This window comes from Puma concolor, chromosome B3 (genome assembly GCF_028749965.1).
Source record: "Puma concolor isolate L17-30 chromosome B3, mPumCon1.1.hap2, whole genome shotgun sequence".
NCBI lineage: Eukaryota > Metazoa > Chordata > Mammalia > Carnivora > Felidae > Puma > Puma concolor.
The window spans coordinates 95,078,186-95,103,882 of NC_141672.1; the positions used below are offsets into that span (position 1 = coordinate 95,078,186).

Genomic DNA, 25,697 nt, shown 5'->3' on the forward strand with positions numbered 1-25,697 from the left:
TGTTCCAGCCTCTGTCCCAGCTCCTGGCAGCTTTGCACATTCTTTGACTTGGGGCTGTAAAACTCCCATCTCTGCCTCCATCTTCACATTATCTTCTTTTCTGTTTATCTTTTGCCCTTCTCTTCCCTTAGGAAGACATTTGTGACTGGATTACCAGCATGATCTCATCTCAAGATCATTAACTTAATTATATTTGCAAAGACCCTTTTTCTAAATAGATCATGTTCACAGGTTCCAATGGACATACTGGGGAGGGGGCACCATTCAAACCACAACAATAGGATATAATATAATCTCAATTATTTTTAAAATGAATGTTGTATATAGGAATAGAGAGGAAAAAGCAAAGATGGGGAAGGAAAGGGTGGCGATAAAGTGCCTTCCCAAGCACACTATAGTTTGCTCTAATATGGATGATGGAATCAAGAACAGTTTCTATATTTTATTTATACCCTTATTATAGCTAATAAATGATAACTAGTCAACCAACAGTGTTATTCAATATATTCATTTGGCTTGGTATAGACAACCTGTGTGCTCTGTTGGAAACCAGATTTATTCACTATAACACTATGATTTCATTTAGCTTTCATATTTTTAAGATTTTTTTCTAATTTTTTAATATTTATTTATTTTTGAGAGACAGAGATAGAGCACGAGTGTGGGAGGGGCAGAGAGAGAGACAGACACAGAATCCAAAGCAGGCTCCAGGCTATCAGCACAGAGCCAGACGTGGGGCTCAAACCCACAAACCGTGAGATCATGACCTGAGCCAAACTCAGACGCTTAACCGAATGAGCCACCCAGATGCCCCTAAGATTTTAAGATATTAAGAAAGCTTTATTTTATTAAAGTTAATGTTTTAACAATTCCAAGGCCTGTGTGGCTTAGGTTTGCATTTGTTTTTTCAAAAGAAATCCTATGACAACTGAGAAGAGATGCATAAACCTATTTTTAAAAAGAGAGAGGGGCGCCTGGGTGGCGCAGTCGGTTAAGCGTCCGACTTCAGCCAGGTCACGATCTCGCGGTCCGTGAGTTCGAGCCCCGCGTCAGGCTCTGGGCTGATGGCTCAGAGCCTGGAGCCTGTTTCCGATTCTGTGTCTCCCTCTCTCTCTGCCCCTCCCCCATTCATGCTCTGTCTCTCTCTGTCCCAAAAATAAATAAACGTTAAAAAAAAAAAAAAAAAAAAAAAAAGAGAGAGAATCACGTGTTACATAGAGTTTGGTGTATTTTTTACTTCCATTATTATCTAAGGTAAGTGAGTCCTAGTTACAAGAAGAGCCTGCTGTTTTGGTAAGCAGCTGTAACAGGTTTGAGTTCAGAAGAGCCAAGGAAGAACCAAACTATTCTGAGTAATAAAAAGAAGATAGATATGAGGGGCCCCAGACACTGAGAGAAAAGACTGGAGCCAATTACACTGAACGCTGAATGGGGGGGAGGGGGGGAGGAGACATAACAAAGGCCAGCAGGAGAGAAAGAGAACTTGGCGAAGAAAATGTTAAAATAGGATTTCACGTTGTTTGCTGTGGGGTATATAAAATAAACCTGCTAATTTATATCACCACCACCACCCCCACCCCGACTCAAATCTTCAGTCAACTCTACCTTGTTCTCTAATGCTTTATGGGGGAGGGGTGTCTTTGAGGGAGCTTTAAGAGAAGGAAAAGGGAGCAGCTAACATCTGGGTTATATCAACTTTAAAAAAGAAATTAGGAGATGCCACTGAAAAGCCCATGTGCAGATTTTTGAAAGTGTTATAATTTCCTATTATTTCAAGATGATCCTCATTTGGGGAAATGGTCACCATTTAGAAATCCACCACTTTAAAAAATTATATTCATGCAATATAATAATTGATTACAATGGAAGATCATTTATAAGAACTATAACAATGTCACAGCTCACATACAGAAACCAGCCCTTTGGTAAATGGATCCTTCCATCTGCAAAGCTGACATGCAGAAACTACCCAAAAAATTATCAATCCAAGACTTAAGAAACTGAAATTTATTGAGGGTGAAACTATTTTTGAAACACTTGTACTTAGAATTAGTAGCATGAGCTAAAAATTAAGTTAATTTTTTTATTCATTTCCACAGAGTCCAAAAATTACCAAGACTACTCCTATTAGCTTGCTTTTGAACTCATTGTTATTTAATCCCACAATGGTGTACTTTATTAACATTGTTTAAAAAAAGAAGAATCGAGGAACATAGGGAAGATGGTGGCAAAGGAGGACACTGGGCTCACCGCATCCTGCCGATCACTTAGATTCCACCCACATCTGCCTAAATAACCCAGAAAACTGCCAGAAGACTAGCAGAACGGATTCTCCAGAACCAAGCGTAGACAAGAGGCCCACGGAAGAGGGAAGGGCGGAAAGGCGGTGCACCCTACATGGACTGGCGGGAGGGAGCCGGGGCAGTGGAGGGGCAGCCCGCCCAGCAAGGCAGAGCTCCCGAGTCTGGCTCGCAAAAGCGGAGGGGCCAGACGGAGTGTGTTCTGACAGCCAGCAGGACTTAACATCTGGAATGTTATAAGTCCACAGCTCTGCTCAGAGAGAAGGAGGGCTAGAGGACAATGGGAGGGAGAGGTGTTGAGCCCCAGAAGACAGAGCTCAGCAGGGAACAAAACTCAGAGCTTGGCGGGGAACAAAGGCGCTGGCCAGCACCATCCCCCTCTCTCACCCCCAGCTGAAATCCCAAAGGGAACCAGTTCCCATCACCGAACTTGCTTGTACCGCGCAAACACCCAATGCTGTGCTTCTGTGGATCCATACCTCTGACGAAGCTGCCTGCCTCCCTCTCGGTGCTGCAGGGCCCCTCCCGCAGGGGACCACCAACAGCAAAGTGAGCTGAGCCTGCCCTTCCCACCAACAGCAAAGTGAGCTGAGCCTGCCCTTCCCACTCCTATGCACCTTGCGGATCCACCCCGGCTAATACGCCAGATCCCATAGAAGCAGCACCACAAGGCTGGCAGTGTGCAAGTAGCCTAGATAGGGGCCACACCACTCCACAGTGAGTCGTGCCCCTGGGAGAGGGGAAGATAAAGTACACATCAGTCTGATTGTGGATCTAGCGGTGGGCTGGGGGCAGACATCGGGTCTGACTGTGGTTCTGCCCACCAACACAAGTTACTCTGGACAGCACAGGCAAAGTGCCCTGAAGTTTAGAGCCACCCCAGGGACTACCCAAAAGGACGAAATGGAAGAATTCTCCTCAAAAGAAACTCCAGGAAGTAGCAACACCTAACGAATTGATCAAAAACGTTTTAAGCAATATAATGGAACAAGAATATAGAATAATACTCATAAAATTAATCGCTGGGCTTGAAAAAAGTATAGAGGACAGCAGAGAATCCATTGCTACAGAGATCAGGGAACTAAGAAACAGTCATGAGGAGCTAAAAAAAATGCTATAAATGAGGTGCAAAATAAAATGGAGGCAGCCACAGCTCAGATTGAAGAGGCAGACGAGAGAATAGGTGAGTTAAAAGATAAAATTATGGAAAAAGAGGAGTCTGAGAAAAAGAAAGATAAAAAAATCCAGGAGTATGAGGGGAGAATTAGAGAGAACTAAGTGATGCAATCAAATGGAACAATATCTGTTCCAAAAGATATTGTTCCAAAAGAGGAAGAGAGAGAGAAAGGGGCTGAAGGTGTACTTAAACAAATTATAGTTGAGAACTTCCCTGATCTGGGGAAGGAAACAGACATTGAAATCCAAGAGGCACAGAGAACTCCCTTCAGATGTAACTTGAATCGATCTCCTGCACTATCTGCATGATCTATCTATCTTCACTATCTATCTGCACTAGATCTGCAAGATCTAGCTAGGGATAAACAGGCTCTCACCTACAAAGGCAGACCCATAAGACTAGTGGCAGACCTATCTACTGAAACTCGGCAGGCCAGAAAGGAATGGCAGGAGATCTTCAATGTGATGAACAGAAAAAATATGCAGCCGAGAATCCTTTATCCAGCAAGTCTGTCATTTAGAATAGAAGGAGAGATAAAGGTTTTCCCAAACAAACAAAAACTGAAGGAATTCGTCACCACTAAACCAGCCCTACAAGAGATCCTAAGGGGGACCCTGTGAGACAAAGTACCAGAGACATCACTACATGCATGAAACCTACAGACATCACAATGACTCTAAACCCATATCTTTCTATAATAACACTGAATGTAAAGGGACTAAATCCTCCAACCAAAAGACACAGGGTATCAGAATGGATAAAAAAACAAGACCCGTCTATTTGCTATCTACAAGAGACTCATTTTAGACCTGAGGACACCTTCAGATTGAAAGTGAGGGGATGCAGAACTATCTATCACGCTACTGGAAGTCAAAAGAAAGCTGGAGTAGCCATACTTAGACAAACTAGACTTTAAGTTACAGGCTGTAACAAGAGATGAAGAAGGGCATTATATAATAATTACAGGCTCTATCCATCATGAAGAGCTAACAATTATAAATGTCTATGCGCAGAATACGGGAGCCCCCAAATATATAAAACAATTACTCACAAACATAAGCAACCTTATTGATAAGAATGTGGTAATTGCAGGGGACTTTAACACTCCACTTACAACAATAGATCATCTAGATACAGGCTCAATAAAGAAACAAGGGCCCTGAATGACACATTGGATCAGATGGACTTGACAGATATATTTAGAACTCTGCATCCCAAAGCAACAGAATATACTTTCTTCTCGACTGCACATGGAACATTCTCCAAGATAGATCACATAATGGGTCACAAAACAGCCCTTCATAAGTATACAAGAATTGAAATTATACCATGCATACTTTCAGACCACAATGCTATGAAGTTTGAAATCAACCACAGGAAAAAGTCTGTACAACCTCCAAAAGCAGGGAGGTTAAAGAACACCCTACTAAAGAATGACTAGGTCAACCAGGCAATTAGAGAAGAAATCAAAAAATATATGGAAACAAACGAAAATGAAAATACAACAATCCAAACACTTTGGGACGCAGCGAAGGCAGTCCTGAGAGGAAAATACATTGCAATCCAGGATATCTCAAACAAGAAAAATCCCAAATACAAAATCTAACAGCACACCTAGAGGAAATAGAAGTAGAGCAGCAAAGACACCCCAAACCCAGCAGAAGAAAAGAAATAAAAATCAGAGGAGAAATAAACAATATAGAATCTAAAAAAAACTGTAGAGCAGATCAATGAAACCAACAGTTGGTTTTTTGAAAACATAAAAAAAATTGATAAACCTCTAGCCAGGCTTCTCAAAAAGAAAAGGGAGATGACCCAAATAGATAACATCATGAATGAAAATGGAATTATTACAACCAATCCCTCAGAGATACAAGCAATTATCAGGGAATACTATGAAAAATTATATGCCAACAAACTGGACAACTTCAAAGAAATGGACAAATTCCTAAGCACCCACACACTTCCAAAACTCAAACAGGAAGAAATAGAAAACTTGAACAGACCCATAACCAGCGAAGAAATTGAATCAGTTATCAAAAATCTCCCAACAAATAAGAGTCCAGGACCAGATGGCTTCCCAGGGGGATTCTACCAGATATTTAAAGCAGAGATAACACCTATACCTCTCAAGCTGTTCCAAAAAAAGAAAGGGAATGAAAACTTCCAGATTCATTCTATGAAGCCAGCATTACTTGGATTCCTAAGCCAGACAGAGACCAGGCAAAAAAAGAGAACTACAGGCCAATATCCCTGATGAATATGGATGCAAAAATTCTCAGTAAGATACTAGCAAATCGAATTCAACAGCATATGAAAAGAATTATTCACCATGATCAGGTGGGATTCATTCCTGGGATGCAAGACTGGTTCAACATTTGCAAATCAATCAATGTGATACATCACATTAATAAAAGAAAAGAACCATAAAGATCCTGTCAATAGATGCAGAAAAAGCATTTTACAAAATTCAGCACCCTTTCTTGATAAAAACCCTCGAGAAAGTCGGGATAGAAAAAACATACTTAAACATCATAAAAGCCATTTATGAAAAGCCCACAGCTAACATCATTCTCAATGGGGAAAAACTGAGAGCTTTCCCCCTGAGATCAGGAACACGACAGGGATGTCCACTCTCACCGCTGTTGTTTAACATAGTGTTGGAAGTTCTAGCATCAGCAATCAGACAACAAAAGGAAATCAAAGGCATCAAAATTGGCAAAGATGAAGTCAACCTTTTGCTTTTTGCAGATGACATGATATCATACATGGAAAACCCGAGAGACTCCACCAAAGTCTGCTAGAACTGATACATGAATTCAGCCAAGTCGCAGGATACAAAATCAATGCACAGAAATCAGCTGCATTCTTATACACTAACAATGAAGCAACAGAAAGACAAATAAAGAAACTGATCCCATTCACAATTGCACCAAGAAGCATAAAATACCTAGGAATAAATCTAACCAAAGATGTAAAAGATCTGTATGCTGAAAATTATAGAAAGCTTATGAAAGAAATTGAAGAAGATAAAAAGAAATAGAACAACATTCCGTGCTCATGGATTGGAAGAATAAATAGTTTTAAAATATCAATACTGCTCAAAGCAATCTACACATTCAATGCAATCCCAAACAAAAATTTCACCAGCATTCTTCTCAAAGCTAGAACAAGCAATCCTAAAATTTGTATGGAACTCAAAAGGCCGCAAATAGCCAAAGTAATTTTGAAGAAGAAGACCAAAGCAGGAGGCATCACAATCCCAGATGTTAGCCTCTACTACAAAGCTGTAATCACCAAGACAGCATGGTATTGGCACAAAAACAGACACATAGACCAATGGAATAGAATAGAGACTCCAGAATTGGATCCACAGAAGTATGGCCAACTAATCTTTGACAAGGCAGGAAAGAATATCCAATGGAAAAAAGTCTCTTTAACAAATCATGCTGGGAGAACTGGACAGCAACATGCAGAAGGATGAAACTAGACCACTTTCTCACACCATTCACAAAAATAAACTCAAAGTGGAAAAAGGACCTGAATGTGAGACAGGAAACCAACAAAACCCTAGAGGAGAAAGCAGGAAAAGACCTCTCTGACCTCAGCCGTAGCAATTTCTTACTTGACACATCCCCAAAGGCAAGGGAATTAAAAGCAAAAATGAACTACTGGGACCTTATGAAGATAAAAAGCTTCTGCACAGCAAAGGAAACAACCAACAAAACTAAAAGGCAACCAACGGAATGGGAAAAGATATTGCAAATGACATATCAGACAAAGGGCTAGTATCCAAAATCTATAAAGAGCTCACCAAACTCCACACCCAAAAAACAAATACCAGTGAAGAAATTTCTTCACCCAGTGAAGAAATGGGCAAAAAACATGAATAGACACTTCTCTAAAGAAGACAACCAGATGGACAACAGGCACATGAAAAGATGCTCAACGTCACTCCTTATCAAGGAAATACAAATCAAAACCACACTCAGATACCACCTCACCCAAGCTCAGAGTGGCTAAAATGAACAATCAGGAGATGATAGATGCTGGAGAGGATGTGGAGAAACAGGAACCCTCTTGCACTGTTGGTGGGAATGCAAACTGGTGCAGCCACTCTGGAAAACAGTGTGGAGGTTCCTCAAAAAATTAAAAGATCTACCCTATGACCCAGCAATAGCACTGCTAGGAATTTACCCAAGGGATACAGGAGTTCTGATGCATAAGGGCACTTGTACCCCAATGTTATAGCAACACTTTCAACAATAGCCAAATTATGGATAGAGCCTAAATGTCCATCAACCGATGAATGGATAAAGAAATTGTGGCTTATATACACAATGGAATACTACATGGCAATGAGAAAGAATGAAATTTGGCCTTTTGTAGCAACGTGGATGGAACTGGAGAGTGTGATGCTAAGTGAAATAAGTCACACAGAGAAAGACACATACTGTATGTTTTCACTCATATATGGATCCTGAGAAACTTAGCAGAAGACCATGGGAGAGGAGAAGGAAAAAAAAAATGTTAGAGAGGGAGGGAGCCAAAACATGAGAGACTCTTAAAAACTGAGAATAAACTAAGGGTTGATGGGAGGTGGGAGGGAGGGGAGAGTGGGTGATAGGTATTGAGGAGGGGACCTGTTGGGATGAGCACTGGGTGTTGTATGGAAACCAATTTAACAATAAATTTCATATTAAAAAAATAATAAAAAGAAAAAAGAATCAAGATTTTCACCTCAAATTTTCCTCTTAAATATGTGGGTCTCTTCATATACACCCTAAATAGCTGTCCCATAGACCCAATGGTACCACCATAACATATAAATTATCTGGATGAGGTGGAGATAAACTCAGAGTTTGTATTCTGCCTGCATTTAACCACAAAAGTCTCCACTCTGATTGTAAGCCTATAAATCCAGATAAAGAGGAGGTAACTCAGTGCAGGTACTGGTGCTTCCACGTGATCAACAGAACCCCAGGCCCTCAAGTACTCCTACTCCCCGACTTACAAGAAACACACAGACAAGCTAAGTATGTGTCAGCTTCAGGCTCATTAAATTCAACAACCTTTGGTATTTTTTGTTGCAGGTGCTCAAGGAGAGAAAGAAAGCATATTTAGTAAGAACAATAATCCACTTTTACCCAAGACTGACATTTGGAATCAAATCTAGCAGAGGGGAATACCATACACGAAGTCTCCCTCTCCTAAGTTTTTTCCCAAGAATTCAGCAGCAAATGATAGATTTTTTTGACCATATGTCCATATACGTTTAATCTGGCAGGACAAGGAAGATGGGAAGAGTTCCTTCAGAGCTTCCTGAAGGATCTACTAGCCACACTTCTGAATTTCCCTCTAGGAGCTCTGTAGTTCAGAACTGATGCATACATATAATATATGAGTGCTATATAGCTAGCAATTGTAATATAAAACTTAAACTTTTTTAAATTATTGCTGTTTGCGGATTTACATATGTCACTAATACATTTTTTAAAGCAGAATATTTTGTGGGGTTTTTTCATGCTGTGCTGTGATTAATAAGAAATAAACTTAGAACTTAGGTGGTGATGGTTTGACTCAGGAAACCATCATGTTTGATGGAACTGAAACCTCCCAGGGTTCAGTCAGTATGCTCAACCTAGTCTTACTCACACTTAAATCCAGGATTCTCTGATAAAGGTTGTCATCAGTGAACTGAGTAAGAGTGCTTCAAGTTCTCATTACCTCACATAGGAAATAATGTGTTCATATAATCATCTTTTGTGAGTTTTATAAATATATTACAAAAACTCAGTCTTATGGAAAAGGGATCAATTCAAAAAAGTTTCCAAAAATAAGAAAAAAGATGAATAAGGTTGATGGGAATGGTTCCATAAAAGAGCTTGATAGATTTAAGCAATATTTATTGATGCTCAGGAAAGTATAAATGAAACGTGTTATACAGAAAGTTGATGGTCAGAAGCCATTTAAAATCTAGTGGTGTCAAGGAAACATCCAGACTCAAAGGTAATTGCATTGCAGCACCTGAACTCACATTGCTCTAATGCACAAGTGTAAGTTCAGAAGATGTCAGGGAAATTAAATATTAACAAAAATGACACTGACCCTATTTGTTTATAGTGACACAAACAACAATGCTGGCAGCCTGGAAGATTGCACAGAAAATCTGGGCCTGAGAATCAGGAGACTAGGCTTGTAGCACAGACTTCATTTTCTTCTCTGCTCAGTTCTCTCACACATACCTAAACGTGTTGTATAGAGCAATGTCATCCAGTAGAAATAGAATACCAGCCAAAAATGTGAGCCATGTAAGTAATTTTAAATTTCTAGTAGCCACATTCAAAAAATGTTTAAACTGAGAGCTTTCCTCCTAAGGTCAGGAACAAGACAAGGATGTCCATTCTCACCATTTTTATTCCACATAGTACTGCAAACCCTAGCCATAGCAGTCTGACAACAAAAAAATGAATAAAAGGAATCTGAAATGGTAGCAGAGAAATACAACTTCCACTATTTGCAGGTACTTGATATTTACAGGTATCTGATACCTTAGGTAGAAAACCGTAAAGATTCCACCAGAAAACTAGTAGAACCGATAAATGAATTCAGTAGTGTCACAGGATACAAAATCACTTTACAGAAATCTGTTGCATTGTAATACACTAATAATGAAGCAGCATAAAGAGAAATTAAGAAAACAGCCCCATTTAAAATGACACCAAAATAATAAAATACCTAGGAAGTGAAAGACCTGTACTCTGAAAAGTATAAAACACTGATGAAAGAAATTGAAGAGGACACAAACAAATGGAAAGACATTATATTCTCATAGGCTGGAAGAACAAATAATGTTAAAATGTCTATACTACCCCAAACAATCTACAGATTTAATGCAATCCATATCAAAATACCAACAGCATTTTCCACAGAACTAGAACAAACAATCCAAAAATTTATATGGAACCACAAAAGACCCCCATAGCCAAAGCAATCTTGAAAAAGAAAAATAAAACTGGAGGTATCACAATCCCAGATTTCAAGTCATCTTACAAAGCTCTTGTAATCAAAATAGTATGGTATTGGCACAAAAATAGACATATAGATCAATGGAACAGAACAGAGGCCCAAACCCCCAATTTTATGTTCAATTAATTAACAAAGGAGGCCAGAGTATGCAATGGGAAAAAGACAGTCTCTTCAACAAATGGTAATGGGAAAACTGGACAGCTACATGCAAAAGAATGAAACTGACCCATTTTCTGATACCATTCACCAAAATAAACTCAAAATGGATGAAGTACCAAAGAGCGAGGCCTGAAATCATAAAAATCCTAGAAGAGAGCACAAGCAGTAATTTCTCCGGCATCAGCATAAAAACATTTTTCTACACATGTATCCTGAAGCAAGGGAAACAAAAGCAAAATTTAACTATTTGGAGTACATCAAAATAAAAAGCTTCTGCACAGCAAAGCAAAGAATCAACAAAACTGAAAGACGGCCTACTGAATGAGAGAAAATATTTGCAAATGATATGTCAAATAAAAGGTTACTATCCAAAATATATGAAGAACTTATACAACTACACACACACACACACACACACACACACACACACACACACACACACACACACACAAATAATCCAATCAAAAATGGGCAGAAGACACATGCAGACACTTCTCCAAAGAAGACATTAAGATGGCCAACAGACACATGAAAAGATTTTCAACATCACTCATCATCAGTGAAATGCTAATCAAAACCACAACGAAATATCACCTCATACCTGTCTTAATGGCTAAAATCAAAAACACAAGAAACAACGAGTGTTGGAGAGGATGTGGAGGAAAAGGAACCCTCCTGCACTGTTGGTGAGAATGCAAACTGGTGTAACCACTGTGGAAGACAATACAGAGGCTCCTCAAAAAATTAAAAATAGGGGTGCCTAGATGGCTCAGTCAGTTAAGCGTCTTACTTCGGCTCAGGTTATGATCTTGTGGTTTGTGGGTTCAAGCCCTGTGTTGGGTGCTGGGCTAAAGGCTCAGAGCCTGGAGCCTACTTCAGATTCTGTGTCTCCTCTCTCTCTGCCCCTCCCCTGCTGACACTCTCAAAAATAAGTAAACAGTTAAAAAATTTTTAAATTAAAAATAGAACTACCCTACAATCCAGTAATCACACTATTGAGTATTTACCCAAAGAATACAAAAACAGTTAATTCACAGGGGTATATGTACCCTTATGTTTACTGTAGCATTATTTACAATAGCCAAATTATGGAAGAGCCCAAGTGTTCATCAATACATGAATGGATAAAGAAGAATATATATATATGTAGATATATACAATGGCATATTACACAGCCATAAAAAAAGAATGAAATCTTGCCACTTGCAACACCATAGATGGATCTAGAGTATACTGCTAACTGAAATAAGCCATAAGAGAAAGACAAATACCACATTACTTCACTCATATGTGGAATTTAAGCAACAAAACAAACGAACCAAGAAAGAGACAAAGGAACCAAAAAAAAAAAAAAAAGAAAGAAAAAAGGAAAATAGACTCTTAACTGCAGAAAGGAAAACAGATGGGGAACTACCCAGTGGGGAGGTCAATGACAGGATAGGTAAAATAGATGAAGGAGATTAAGAGTACCCTCATCTTGATGAACACTGGTTGTTGTATGGCAGTGTTGAATCAGTGTATTATACACCTGAAATTAATATAACACTGTTAACTACATTGGAATTAAAATAAAAAATGAAAGAAAAATGACACATTTAAAAAATAGGTAAATTTCATTTTAATAATATATTTTATTTAACCAATATATAGAAAATATTTCAAAATGGAACCAATATAAACATTATTTTTTAAGTTTATTTATTTACTTTCAGAGAGAAAAAAAAGTGGATGAGCGAGTGGGGGAGTGGCGGAGAGAGAGAGAGAGAGAGAGAGAGAGAATCCCAAGCAGACGCCACACTGTCAGTGCAGAGCCCAGTGCAGAGCTCAAACTCACGAACTGTGAGATCATGACCTGAGTTGAAGTCAGACACTTAAGTGACTGAGCCCCCTCAGGTACCGCCCCCCGATGTAAAAAAATTATTAATGATGCATCTTACATTCCCTTTTTGGTACTAAGTCTTCAAAATCTGGTATATACTTCATACTTAACAGCACATCTTATTTGCACCTGCCACACTGCCAGTGTTCAGTAGCCACATGTGGCTAGTGGCTGCCTGAGTAGCAGTCAATCTGTATACTCTTCACCTTGTCCAAAATCCCTATGACTAGAAACACTGATGGGACAGAACTACAAAAATTGGAAGTTGCATAAATATGTGAAAGTAATACAATGATTCCACAGAGAGGACAAAACACATAAATAAGCATTACAGAATTTTATATTCTGTCAAGAATCATTTACAATATTTCTTTGTAAGGATATTTATTATGTGGAAAAACCATGCTTACCATTTTCAAAATTAATGGAATTCCCTTCCTTGGATGTCTTTTCAAATTAGACAAATATAGACATAGAGAGTCATATATGGACATAGCAATGGATTTGATTAGAAGTTCTCAACTCTATCTGCATAGAATCATCACGGAAACTTATAAAACACCAGGGTATCATCTCCAAGACCCTTATTTCATTACTCTGGAGTTGCTGGGGCACTGATGCAATGTGCAGCCCAGGTTGAGGGGCATCAAATAGGATAACCTCTGCAGGGACTATCACGCTCCCTCTCATTGCCCCTCACTTGCCAGTTGCTCCCACAGTAGTCAAGGATATTAGCATAATTTGAGGCACCGTCTCAAGAAACACTAAGATAGCTATTGGTATTCATACATACCATCAGCAAATGGTACAGGAGTCCCCCCTTATCTGCAGGGGACACATTCCAAGACCCCTAGTGGATGCTTCAAACTGCAGATAGCACCGAACCCTATTCTATATTTTTTCCTATACACACAAACCTATGATAAAGTTTAATTTACAAATTAGACACAGTAAGAGATTAATAGCATTAACTAGTAATAAAATAGAACAATTCTAACAATATAAAGTTATGTGAATGTGATCTCTCTCTCTCAAAATATCCTATTATACCACACTCACCCTTCTTCTTGTGATGATGTGAGATGACAAAATGCCCACATGATGAGATGAAGTAAGGTGAATAATGCAGGCACTGTAATGTAGCACTAGGCTACTACTGACCTTCTAGTGATATGTCAGAAATTAGGTCACCTGCTTCCAGACCATAGTTGAGCATGGGTAACCAAAACCATGCAAAGTCCAAGTGCAGAGAAAGGAGGGCTACTGTATTTCATGGCTTGGGGCAAAAATGTGCACTTATATTTAGCAATCACAATCATTTCTACAATATGGAATCATGCCACCCCTACTTAGTTTTAAAACCAAAGTCAGCAAATTTTGTCAAAGGCTAATACAACATGTATTTCTTAAGCACTTTACATATTATAAGAGATTGCAGATACAGAAGATTGGTCCTGATTTAAAAAGAATATGAGTAACAACATAAAAAAAAAGTGAAATTGAAAAGGAAGTTTATAAAAGAAAGGGTTTTATTGCTCTATTTATTTTGTGACCCAGGTTTACAGTGCTTAGCATTACAGCTCACACAATCCTAACAATGTTAGAGGAGTAATGTATATAATACAAATGTATATTACATACAGATAAACTACATATATATTATGTAACTATGTTATATTCCTGTAATTGTATACAAAGCCCTTCAAATACAAAATAAATAGTGAAGACAGGATCATACCACAAAGTCCACACTTACATACCTCTTCATGAATGAGTAGAAGTCTAATTTAGGCTCTCACTTGCCATGGGACCCTGGACAAGTCACTCCCTCTCAGGGTTAATCACTTCATCTCTAAAATGGAGCACTGTTACCCACACTTTGGGTTTTTTTATGAAAGTTAAACTTGGAAGCACTGGAGCTCACACAGGGTAGTTGTTCAATAAATACATATTGAATCTGAATGTACCTGCCCAACTTCCTCACTTCTGAGAACAGCAGAAAGAAGCCCAGAAGGAAAATTAATTGCTCAAACTCACACATGAATCCCGGTTTCCTGACTAGTGCTTTCTTCCCACCTCCTTCCCCTTAAAAATCTCCAGCCTGAGGCTAACCATGCCTCCCCTCTTTCCAAGACAAGCCAATGATGGCTCCTGCCCTAGTGCAAAGACCACAAGTCCAAGACCTATCATTGCCCCTCACCTGCCCAGTTGCTTCTACAGTGGTTAAAGATTTTAGCACCACTTGAAACCTTCTCTGGAGAAACACGAAGATAGCTATTGGTATTCATACATGCCATCAGCAAACGGTATAGTAGTTCCAGACCTTCTGCCAGCAGCACACAAAGGTAGCCACATGGACCTGGCATACACCCCACTCTGACACTCACCTCCAGCAATACTTGTACTCCCCTGATCCCCTCCAGGCATCTTACTTTATTACTGGATCACAACCCACAGGTGCCAAGAATAGACCCAAAAGCACTTTCTTAACATTTTCCATTAACACTGCAATGGGATCTAGTATGCATTAACTACTGTCTCACATCAGGTTCCCTGGAAGCAGATCCTGAGATAAGGATTCACATGCAAGTGTCTCATTAGGAAAGTACTTCCAGGAGAAACTGGTAAGGGACAGGAGACACAACACAGGGAAAGGGAAAAAACACACACAGGGTGTGACTGCATGCCAAGTCCCATCCTCTGTCTGATCTAAAGGAGTGGTTGAGAGTACAAATTAACCTCAGAGCTTGTCTAATTGAGGCAGGGGTGCTGCTCTTTCACACTCCTTCACCCACCAGTCACTGACTCCAGCAGTTCAAGGGCAGTGCTCTGGAAGAAACCAGCAGGTGCAAGTGCTTACAAGCAATGCAAATAGAAGCTGGGGATGAGTACAGAAGACAGTGAGGGTCTGTGCAGAGCCCCAACAGTATCCTCTACAACCACCAGCTTCAAGGGAGGACTTGAAGCTTGACTGTCTCAGATCTGAGCCCATTTGATCTTTCCAACTTTTCAAAATCCAAAAAATGGAAAGCCAGTTTCTGTAGCGTGAGCATATTGTACAAAGACCACCACCCCAGCCACTGGAATTGGCCAGTGATGCAACTGAGTAACATTAGATAGATCAAGCTACTCTGGCATACTGCTCTCTCAGCAAGAATACTTGTTACCGCTCAGTTTGAAAATTCCATATACATTGTGCTAGGCTCAAGGGACACAGATGTGATCAAGAGATGACCCCTGCCCTAGAGGATTTCACGGTAAAGGGCCATCTTCTAAATGGAAAATCTGGCCTGATTTTTTACTGAATCTTAAGGAACACTCCATACTCAATGATATATGCTTCTCCTGTCAATTTTACATGATCAGCAACAATACATACTAAAACATCACACCATATTGAACTACAAAGCGATGTTACTTCATGAGGAATCAACAGAAAGCTAAATGAAACCACAAGAAAGTAACACTAATACTACTTCTAACAATAATGATAATGATAGATAGCATGTGTGGGAGACATACAATCATCGAGTGTCTGAATATCTAAGTTCCTAGATAAATCCCTTGGCCTCTAATTAATGCCCCAAGGTACTGCCACAAGATTTAACTGGTAATTTGGGGGGACATTAAAGATATGCTAGGGCCATTATTTCAAATTCATTATGTAATTGTACATTTTAAACATACTTTATATGAGGTGATACTTCAAAGGAGTAAGATTTGTTATCAAATGTTCCTTGGGGAATTAGTTATATCATATTGTCAGATCTAATATCCAGTCAGAACTGCAAGGCTTGAGAAAGTCAAGATATGCAACAGTGGCTCAAAGCCACATATTGCATTAGCTTACAAAGATTCACCACCTCTTGACAATAAATTTCATATATTAAAAAAAAAAAAAAAAGATTCACCACCTCTTAAGAATTTGCTGTAGACCACAGAATTGTTTAGGGTCAGTACTAAACTCATATTTAATGTCTCTCAGAGTGCAAAACTCATGCTTTTAAACACCATGCTCCAGTGGCAACAATCCAAAACCTGCTAACGTTGGAAATGAACCACATGGTTCCAGGCATCTTTATGGCTTATCTGTGTCCCACCAGAATCACCCCTTCAGAGGCTCTGTCTCTAACCACTATAATTTTATATTAAGATCCTTTTCCTTCATTGTACATTAACACTATTTTCTAAAACAAGCAAATACAGAAAAAACTATATGTATTCATTATGTTATTAGTGATCAGTCAATAATTTAGTTATGGAGATTAATTACTTCAATCCTACCAATTATTGTCTAGATTATACCTAGTCCCTCTTGGTATCTTTATCATTTCTTGGAATTTCCCATCTCATATGATTACTTCATTTTATGATATTCCTTTAAAAAAACTGTCCTCACAGTATCCAAATGATTCAAAAGCACTGGGAGATGTGACTGACTACCAGAACGAAGTATATCATAGCCAGTTTCCTTTGTCACATGTTATTATTAGCAAAAAAAGGGACAAAGAGTAATAAATCATGCAATGAAGGTTTGAAATTTTGCTAAGTTTTATGGAGGTGTTTTTGCTGTTATTAGTGTGTAAATACATGTTTTAAAGCATTTCAAATCCAAGAACCATTCCCATAAGTATTCATCAATTTAAAAGGAATAAAAAATCTGTTATGGTGAATATTCCATACTAAATTTAACTATCAAGTAAATCCAAGATTCATTTAATACAGTAATGAGTCAAAGTCTTTCTAGCAATATTCCCCAGAAATTACCAAATTAAATAATTCAAATCCTTATAAAACGTCTATGACATACAAGACTTTACAGAAGTGTCCAGTCTAAGCAGTATTAGATCCAGAGATGAAAAGTGATAATGATTTGCCTGTGTCCACAAAACAAACTCCATAGGGATTTGATGTTGAGTAGGTAGCACAAGCACCAGCTGAACATTAAAATAAGCCATGAAGATAAAATGGACCTACAATGCAGTTTTTAACAAATTGAAAGGGAAAAGTAACATATACTTAATTAAAAGAGAAAACCACCAATTGTCAAGATCATTTTATGGTCCCCAAAACCTTAAAAATAACCCAAAAATGTCTTTCTTACTTGCTGTCGATGAGCACTTCAGATAGCCGATTATTCACTTGATTATCACTCTTATGGCGAAACTGAAAGTCAAAATATTTGTGAAAAAAATATATTAAATCATGCTTTGTCAGCACAAATAGGAACACTGAAAATACTTTTGAGTTCATCTGTTTGGACAATTTCACCATTGATCCAAAATTAGCCAGTTTATACTTACCATGAACCCAGCTCCATGTGTTCTAAATCTTAATCAATACCCTTCTCACTAACCCTTACTCTGGATGCTACCAATGCAACAAGTGTAGCCACATGCTCTTCTAATTCCCACACATTTTTAGGTGCTTCTAAGAAGACAGTATTCCCTTTACTCTGCCACATGGTTCTAGAAAACTATACATTTTGAAGTCCTCAATAAGGAATAGAGGCTTCCATTTTTCTTACATATGTGCTCAATACTTTATTGGAACATCAGTCATTCTGTTTTATGGATTTCTTTGAAGCCAAGAAATTACTTGTAATAACATGTATTCTTATTCTCCAGAAATTCTAATTGCTAACAGTAATATTATGAAATACTGAGCATTTAAAACAAAACTCAAAATATAATACTGAACAACATTTGGTATGGATTTTTTATGCCCAAGTGATACTATTTCTTATTGTATATTCTAGTAATGTAAACATCTTACATTGCTTAGAAGAGTCCAAATATTATGAACCCTCTACTAAACTCATAAATTAGCAGTCATTCAGATAAGACTATCATCAAAATTAGTGTTTTCATTTAAAAAATTCAAAACATTGTACCAATATCACAACATCTAAAATGCTCCAACCATCCCTTCTCTTTTTCAAGATCTTTCCCAAACCCATCCCAATCTATTCTGCCATGCCCAGTGCATGCAATTACACTGATTTCCAGGTGTAAGTTAATGTATATTATCAGGAAAAACAAGATATTTAACATTTGTTAACATGAAAAAATTTACAAAATCAACAGAAGAGTAAATTAAATCAACCCATCATTGGCATGCAAATTTCTCACCAGCAGAAATATTATTTTTTCTGAGTATATCATTTGATGTGGGTGCTGGATATTCTGTTTGCTCCTCTGTATTCACACCCCATCCTTCTCCATTCTGCCCTCTGTCATGGGAAGCTGACCCATAAGATCCTTACCCTCTGGCTCCTGGTTGGGTTTGGCCAAAGGTGGCAGAAGATCAGAGTAGCCAGAGGAGAGTGAAATGGGGTATTTTTCTGCCTGGCCTCATTCAAGCTGAGTTACAGAGAGCCCCAGGTGCCATGAGCAGCCCTCAGATACAGGTAATTGCTTCCTCCCATTGCCCCTTCAGACCAAGAAGTAGTATTGCCATCCATATTGCTACACTATGTGCTTTTCTTTGACCACTTTTCTTTTGCCCTTTTGTAAATAGTGCCTTCATTATTAATCTTTCTCCAATCTTTCTCATTTCAGGGTGACGTCTCTTTTCTGTCAAGACCCTGACTGATAATTATATCTGGTTATTGGACCCACACATATCATCACAAAAATAAAAGCATATTCAAGCATGAACTGCAATAAAGACAAAAGGAGACTTAGAATTTAGTCACATCTGTATCAAACCTGAAAACAATCCCCAAAATTGACTAGTTGGGAATCACAGAAAAGGGCCAAACAGTTCACCCCCCTACAAGCTGAGGAGCCTATTCCCTGGGCCTTAAAATAAGTCACTCTCACTTCAGCTCAGGTTTTGCCAAGAACCTGATATTGGTATTGATGTTGGTATTGGAACCTGATGTTGGTATTGGAACAAATGGAGTCTGGTAGGACTAGAAATGGTAGTAGAAAGGCTTAAAGGGGAATTGCCCAGGACAGGAAGGGAGCAGAGTACTAGCACTGATTGTATCCCCACTGCAAGACAGGCTCTGTGCCACATGCTTTATACATAGCATCTCATATTGTCCTTCCAACAGTTCTGGTATCATTAACAACATTATACAGACAAGGAAGGGTCCAGAGAAGTGGTTTCCCTCATTTCATACTGTTAGAACAGTAAGTTACAGTTACAGTAAGTAACAAGGTAAGGAGTCTTTCTTTAAAGCCCATGTTCTTTCTACTCTACCGTTTTATTCTTCTATGAAATGTGACTATAATGAATAAGACATTTACCCCAATATGTAGACACTTAAGCATATAAATAAATATTATGTCCCAGAAAGATCAGCTATTGTGGAGAAGACACACATTTACTCCAAAGTTGCCATTACTCAAATCATGGTTAAAATTTCCTCTCCTAGAATTTCTTGGAGATTACAGTCCATTCTTTAGAATGTCCTCTATTCTTTGAAGATGAAGCTATTTAAAGACATGAAGGGATGCTTTATGTTTGGAAATATATAAAAGCTTCTCTTAGAAAGCAGGTAGGGTGAATACGTTTTCTAGGGGCTTGAGAGATAGCATTTGTTTCCAAAGCTGGGTGAACACAAAATCATGAGATTGGCTTTCTTCTGTACCTTGTACACTGGCCATGAAGACAATTCTTTACAATGAGCATCAAAGTACTTTGAACAATGGCAACCTTATAGGAATGAATAAATTTCAAGCTGACCACTTTTAAGTGACATGATTCATTAGTATGAACAGGTCCTGTGTGTTAGTTAAAAATCCTGCCTCAAAGGTTACAGTCACAATGTTAACCATGAAATACATGAGGCACTTCACTAAAAATGAAGAGAGTCAGGGTTGTCTGGGTGGCTCAGTCAATTAAGCACATGTAGAACCTGCTTGGGATTCTCTCTCTCTCCCTCTCTCTGCCCCTCCCCTGCTCATGCCCTTTCTCTCTCTCTCTCAAAAACAAATAAATAATTCTTAAAAAAAAAAAAGAGAGAGTCATATCTTATATATCGTACAGATACATGGTATACAAAGACATACCCCTTAGCACAGAGTGGTATGAATAAGGGTTCAAAAGCCACACTGCCCCAGGTAGACTATAAGTTAAACCCTAGAACAACCACCATATAAGCCTATAAAGCTAATAATAAAGATAAGAAGAAATCACAAAAATAATCTAAAAGAGGAAAAATGGAACAAAGAATCAATGAGGCATACAGAAAACAGTAGCAAGATAATAGATTTAAGTCTAATCACATTAAATATAAATGGGTTAAACATTCCAATTAAGAGATTTTCAGATTGCATAAAAAATCATTACCTAACTATATGCTATCTACAAGACACTCACTTTAAAGACATATATAAGTTAAAAATAGACAACAGGAAATATGGGTATGAGTTCACAGGAGAGGCCTAGACTAGGAATAAAAATATGTAAGTCATTGGCATATAGACAATTATTAAGGCTAGCGCACATACAATCACCAAGGGTGAGAATATAACTTCTCTAAATTTAGACATTTGGCTTCCTTGAGACTGTTTTTAAATCTTTGAATTTGAATGACCTCCCTTGGCTTATGCAGACTTCAAAAGTCTCTACTGCTTTCTATTTCACTATTTACATTAGTTGCCTGACTTTTGAAGTGATTTGATTTTGCAACTCCTGGTATAATGAGCAGAGGATGTGAGAGCACCAAATATCTACCAATTCTCAAAACTTAGAGAAAGACATATAAGATAAATAATACTTCACTGGGTAGAAGGAGGTTTGTGTTCTAATTCTGATCTTACCATTAATTGCCTGTCTGATCATTAACATATCACTGGTTCTTTAGAAACTTGGTTTCCTCATCTGTAAAATGAGGGAGTAAGTCTAATTTTTCAAGTCCTCTTGCTTTTAACTTAAACAGGCTCTGGTTCTATGACATCTGTATTAGTCACTGAACAAATAGCAAAAGAGTTTTATGTAATATTTTTTTTTAATTTTTTTTTCAACGTTTATTTATTTTTGGGACAGAGAGAGACAGAGCATGAACGGGGGAGGGGCAGAGAGAGAGGGAGACACAGAATCGGAAACAGGCTCCAGGCTCCGAGCCATCAGCCCAGAGCCTGACGCGGGGCTCGAACTCCCGGACCGCGAGATCGTGACCTGGCTGAAGTCGGACGCTTAACCGACTGCGCCACCCAGGCGCCCCAAGAGCTTTATGTAATATTAAGCAGAAGAGCTCCATTCAAAAATTTCAAATAGATCTCTATTTTTTATTTCTGGGAGGTCACAATTGAAATTGAGAACTCAAGAATGCTCAAAAGTAAATACTCACATAGTCATCTGTGGCATCTTTGACAGCTGTCATAGTTATCACCAGGACCAAAGGCACCATGGTGGTAAACCAGGTCAAGGAAGAGATTTCTGGAATCAGCTGAAACAAACATTTCAAATAGTTTAGGGCTTTTAAGTTAGAAAATACATCTTCCAAATTTTGTCATTATATCTGACACACAGAAAGTAGTAAGATTATACTCAGTTATTTGTACAAATGTAGAATAACTTTCAATAATTTAAGTACTTTCATTAACTTATAAGACACACGGAAGTATCACTGAATGAATTTTCAGACTACTTGACAAAAAATAAAATTTTTATAGCAAGTTGAGAAGTAAGCTTCTTGAAATCCTTCAGATAATGATCTTTCCCCAGTATGACAAATGTCACTTCTCTATTCTCAGCTTCTCATCTCAACTTTTAACAAGTTTTTACTAACTTCTCACCAATTCCAAAAGAGATTCTTTGAGCCATCTACCCTGCACCAAGCAAGTACTTTTCATAAATTATGTCATTTGACATTCAGAAAAGTTCATTGAGTTAGATTATGTACCAGAGTTGTTTTGCACATACCCACAGAATTTGTATTCCATGTAAATAGCACCTCCAGGGTACAACATAGAATACATTGTGAATAATTCCCTAGAGTCAGGAAATGCAGCAGTCCTAAGTATCATTTTCCCATCTTATAAATAAGTATCTGAGAGGTCACCCAACTGGGCCAAGAACATACACTGCTAAAATTTGAACTTTCATCTATTGGCCTCCAAAGCCTTGTACCTATACTTCCAAAGCAACCCACATGACAGAGACATAGTGACAGTTCACATGACTCTCTTAGAAAGAGAGGTTTCAAATGGGGTTCAGTATGGAAGTGCTTAAGAGTCATAAGATAGGAAAAGAGTGGATATGGTCATTGTATGGAGATCAGGCCCTAACAAAAACAGCTCTAAATTAAATCAATTTTATACAATAGCTTCCACATAAAATTTTTTAAAAAGGAAAAAAAAACTCAAAAGCCTCTGTGATACCAATAAAAACATCAGCCTGAGTGGCAGAAAAGCTAGATTGTAGTCCTAATTCTATCACTGATTCATTGTAAAAGCTTTACACATCACTTAACCTTTCTGGGTCTCATTTCTTGATCAAAAAAAAAAGAAGGCTGGACTAAATCATCCCAAAGGCTCCTTCCAGACATAAAATTCTGTGAGCAAGAGCCTTTGACTATACATAAGAAAGCCATTAGAGCAATGAGCTCAAAAGTCTGGAATGATGTAAAGAGTTATATAAAGAAACCAAAAGCAAATTCATAGGGGGCAACAAAAGAAATCTTGGATTCCAAAGTCTTTTCAGTAAACTGTAAGGTATACATTCACTCTGGAGTTTTTGTTGTTGTTTTGTTTTGTTGTACCTATTCAGCATTCAGTTCTTCTCAAGTACACCTTAGGGAACTATCTCACTCCCCCTCTTCCACTTTCAGTCCATACAATGTTGGCAGACTCATTCCATTCTGGCTCCACATTTTGGCATGTGATCTAGAGCAAGTCAACCTTTGCTACAAATTCTTAAGCCGCCATGATTTATTTATGGATAGCGATGTAACTCAGCATAGTCCAGTGAGAGCTAATCCCAAGATTTGCTGAAACAACCAAAAAAAAATGATTCATTCTCTTTCTCTCTCCGTCTCCCTATCTCTCTTTCACGTTGGAGTTGGAGCCAGGAGAATAAAAGTCTAAAGCTTTCAGAGACCACCTGGTAGAGAGGGCCTGCCTGAAAGTAAAGCCAACGTGGAGGAAAGAAAAGTCACATCTTGGGGCACCTGGGTTGCTCAGTCAGTTAAGCAGCTGACCTCAGGCTCAGGTCATGATCTCTCAGTTTGTGAGTTGGAGCCTGCATTGGGTTCTGTGCTGACAGCCCAGAACCTGGAACCTGCTTTGGATTTTGTGTCTCCCTCTCTCTCTACTCCCCAACTTGTGTGCTCGCGCTCTTTCAATCTCTCTCTCAAAATTAAATAAACATTAAAAAAAAAATTTTTTTTAAGAACAGTCACATCCTATTGAAATAGTCTGCCCATGTATCCAGTCATACACAAAATGAGAAATATTCCTAAACATATTCCTATTTTGCTTAAACAAGTTTAGGTTTCCGCCACTTACAGCCAAAGGTCCTTAATATAGTTATTCAATTAAGTAAAAATAGTACTCGAAGTTATTAATCTTGACTGCACCACACATCTAACCCATCTTTTTACCTCCTAAAATTAACACAGAGCCCAGCACATTCTGAATGTACCACTTTGGTCGAAATACTCTAAATACTAGGTAAATTACTCTAAATACTAGGTAAATTACTCTAAATACTAGGTAAATAACTGGCTATCATGAACTGTTTATATGTATGTGCATTGTTTGATTTATGCCTTCTTTTCTTTGCTAAAATATCAGTAAAAGTTAAAATTTTCTTTAAGCCCAAGTTTTAGTCAGCTGAGAGGAAAAAGAAAGTTTATTAACTACCAATTAACCTCTCAAAATTGCAAAAAATAGTCACTCTACAGTGAGACAAGATATAACATATTTTACACATACACACGCGCGCGCGCACACACACACACACACACACACACACACAAATAGGTTATTGTTCTTAGATGCAAATGAAATTTTCCCAGTTAGCTTCCACTGACTACTACTCAGCTAGACTGCCTCAACTCTGATAACACCCATACTGTCAACACAAGAGGGAGATAAAGAAAGGAGGAAGGCTATGAACAGTAATTATTAGGCTCTGGTGTGGTTCAAATAAAGTGCAAGGCTGCATTCTAAAATGACCTCAGTGTTTAACATGATGAATGTACTAGTTTTTACCCATTCCTGACTCTCCCACATTTGTAAAGAGAAACAGCAATAATAACATTCAAAATCTGATAAGAAGGGTTTTACCTAATCATGAACATTTAGCTAAGTGAATTAATTTTTTCAAATTGTATGAATACTCCTAACAAACTGACGATTAAGAAATACAACCTAAACATTACCTGTAAAATCAGAAGGAAAAGGAAATAGGCATTTGCCACTCTTTGGAACTGTTCAAATAAATTAATTGGCAAAAAGGTAAGAATGTTGTACTTGGATGTGTGGATACAATTATCCTGAAAAAAAAAAATAGCATCATGTTAGATAGGGGCAAGGCATTGCTCATTTATCAGAAATAGCTCTAAAACTTACAAGGATGAACATGAATTATGCCAGAATAAGACACATAAATCACCGAGAAAATTTTAAGTTCTATGTGGCCCAAGGTGTTCATTTTTCCCAAAATGATACTCTCCTGATATAGTTGAAATTACTGTCCAATGCCATAAAATAAACCATGACTTAAAAATGTATCAAGTACGAGTCTGCCTCTGAAATTTTTTACTCTTATGTATTCATTCGTTTGGCAAATATTTCTTGAGCACCTACTGTATGCAACACTGAGCTTGTACTTAGAGCCGTGAAGTCTGAATAAACTTTAGAGATCATCTGGTCCACCTTCCCATTCTTTAGATAATTCTGACAAGGGGAATCCTAGTCAGGTCTTTAAAAGTCTTCTGTGATGGAAAACTGACCACCTCACAAAGCAGCCTCTTTCTATTTCAGAACTGGAATTGATAGAAAGGTCTTTATTATGAGAAACCCAAATCTGCCTCTCCGTAACTTTTTACCATGTGCCAAATTCCATCCCCCAGGTCCCCCAGACAAAGTCTAAGCCCTTTAAATGTTGGAAACCTTCAAATATTTGAAGACCACTCCTAGGATTCCCCAAATCATCTTTACTCTGATCCAGACATTCTCAAACCCCTCAGCCA

At 38.2% G+C, this 25,697-nt stretch overlaps 1 protein-coding gene across 6 annotated transcripts in view; it reads right to left on the minus strand.

Moving 5' to 3' along the window:
• Positions 1-25,697, minus strand: part of ATP8B4 (ATPase phospholipid transporting 8B4 (putative)) — a 285,304-nt gene that overhangs the window by 166,601 nt on the left and 93,006 nt on the right. For all 6 annotated transcript variants that reach the window (XM_086710646.1, XM_086710645.1, XM_086710643.1 and 3 more), the window contains 3 exons: positions 24,885-24,998; positions 21,849-21,947; positions 17,649-17,710 (listed from right to left, as the gene is read on the minus strand). In XM_086710646.1, the coding sequence (XP_086566772.1) occupies positions 17,649-17,710; positions 21,849-21,947; positions 24,885-24,998 (275 nt within the window). The remainder of the gene's footprint in view (positions 1-17,648; positions 17,711-21,848; positions 21,948-24,884; positions 24,999-25,697) is intronic.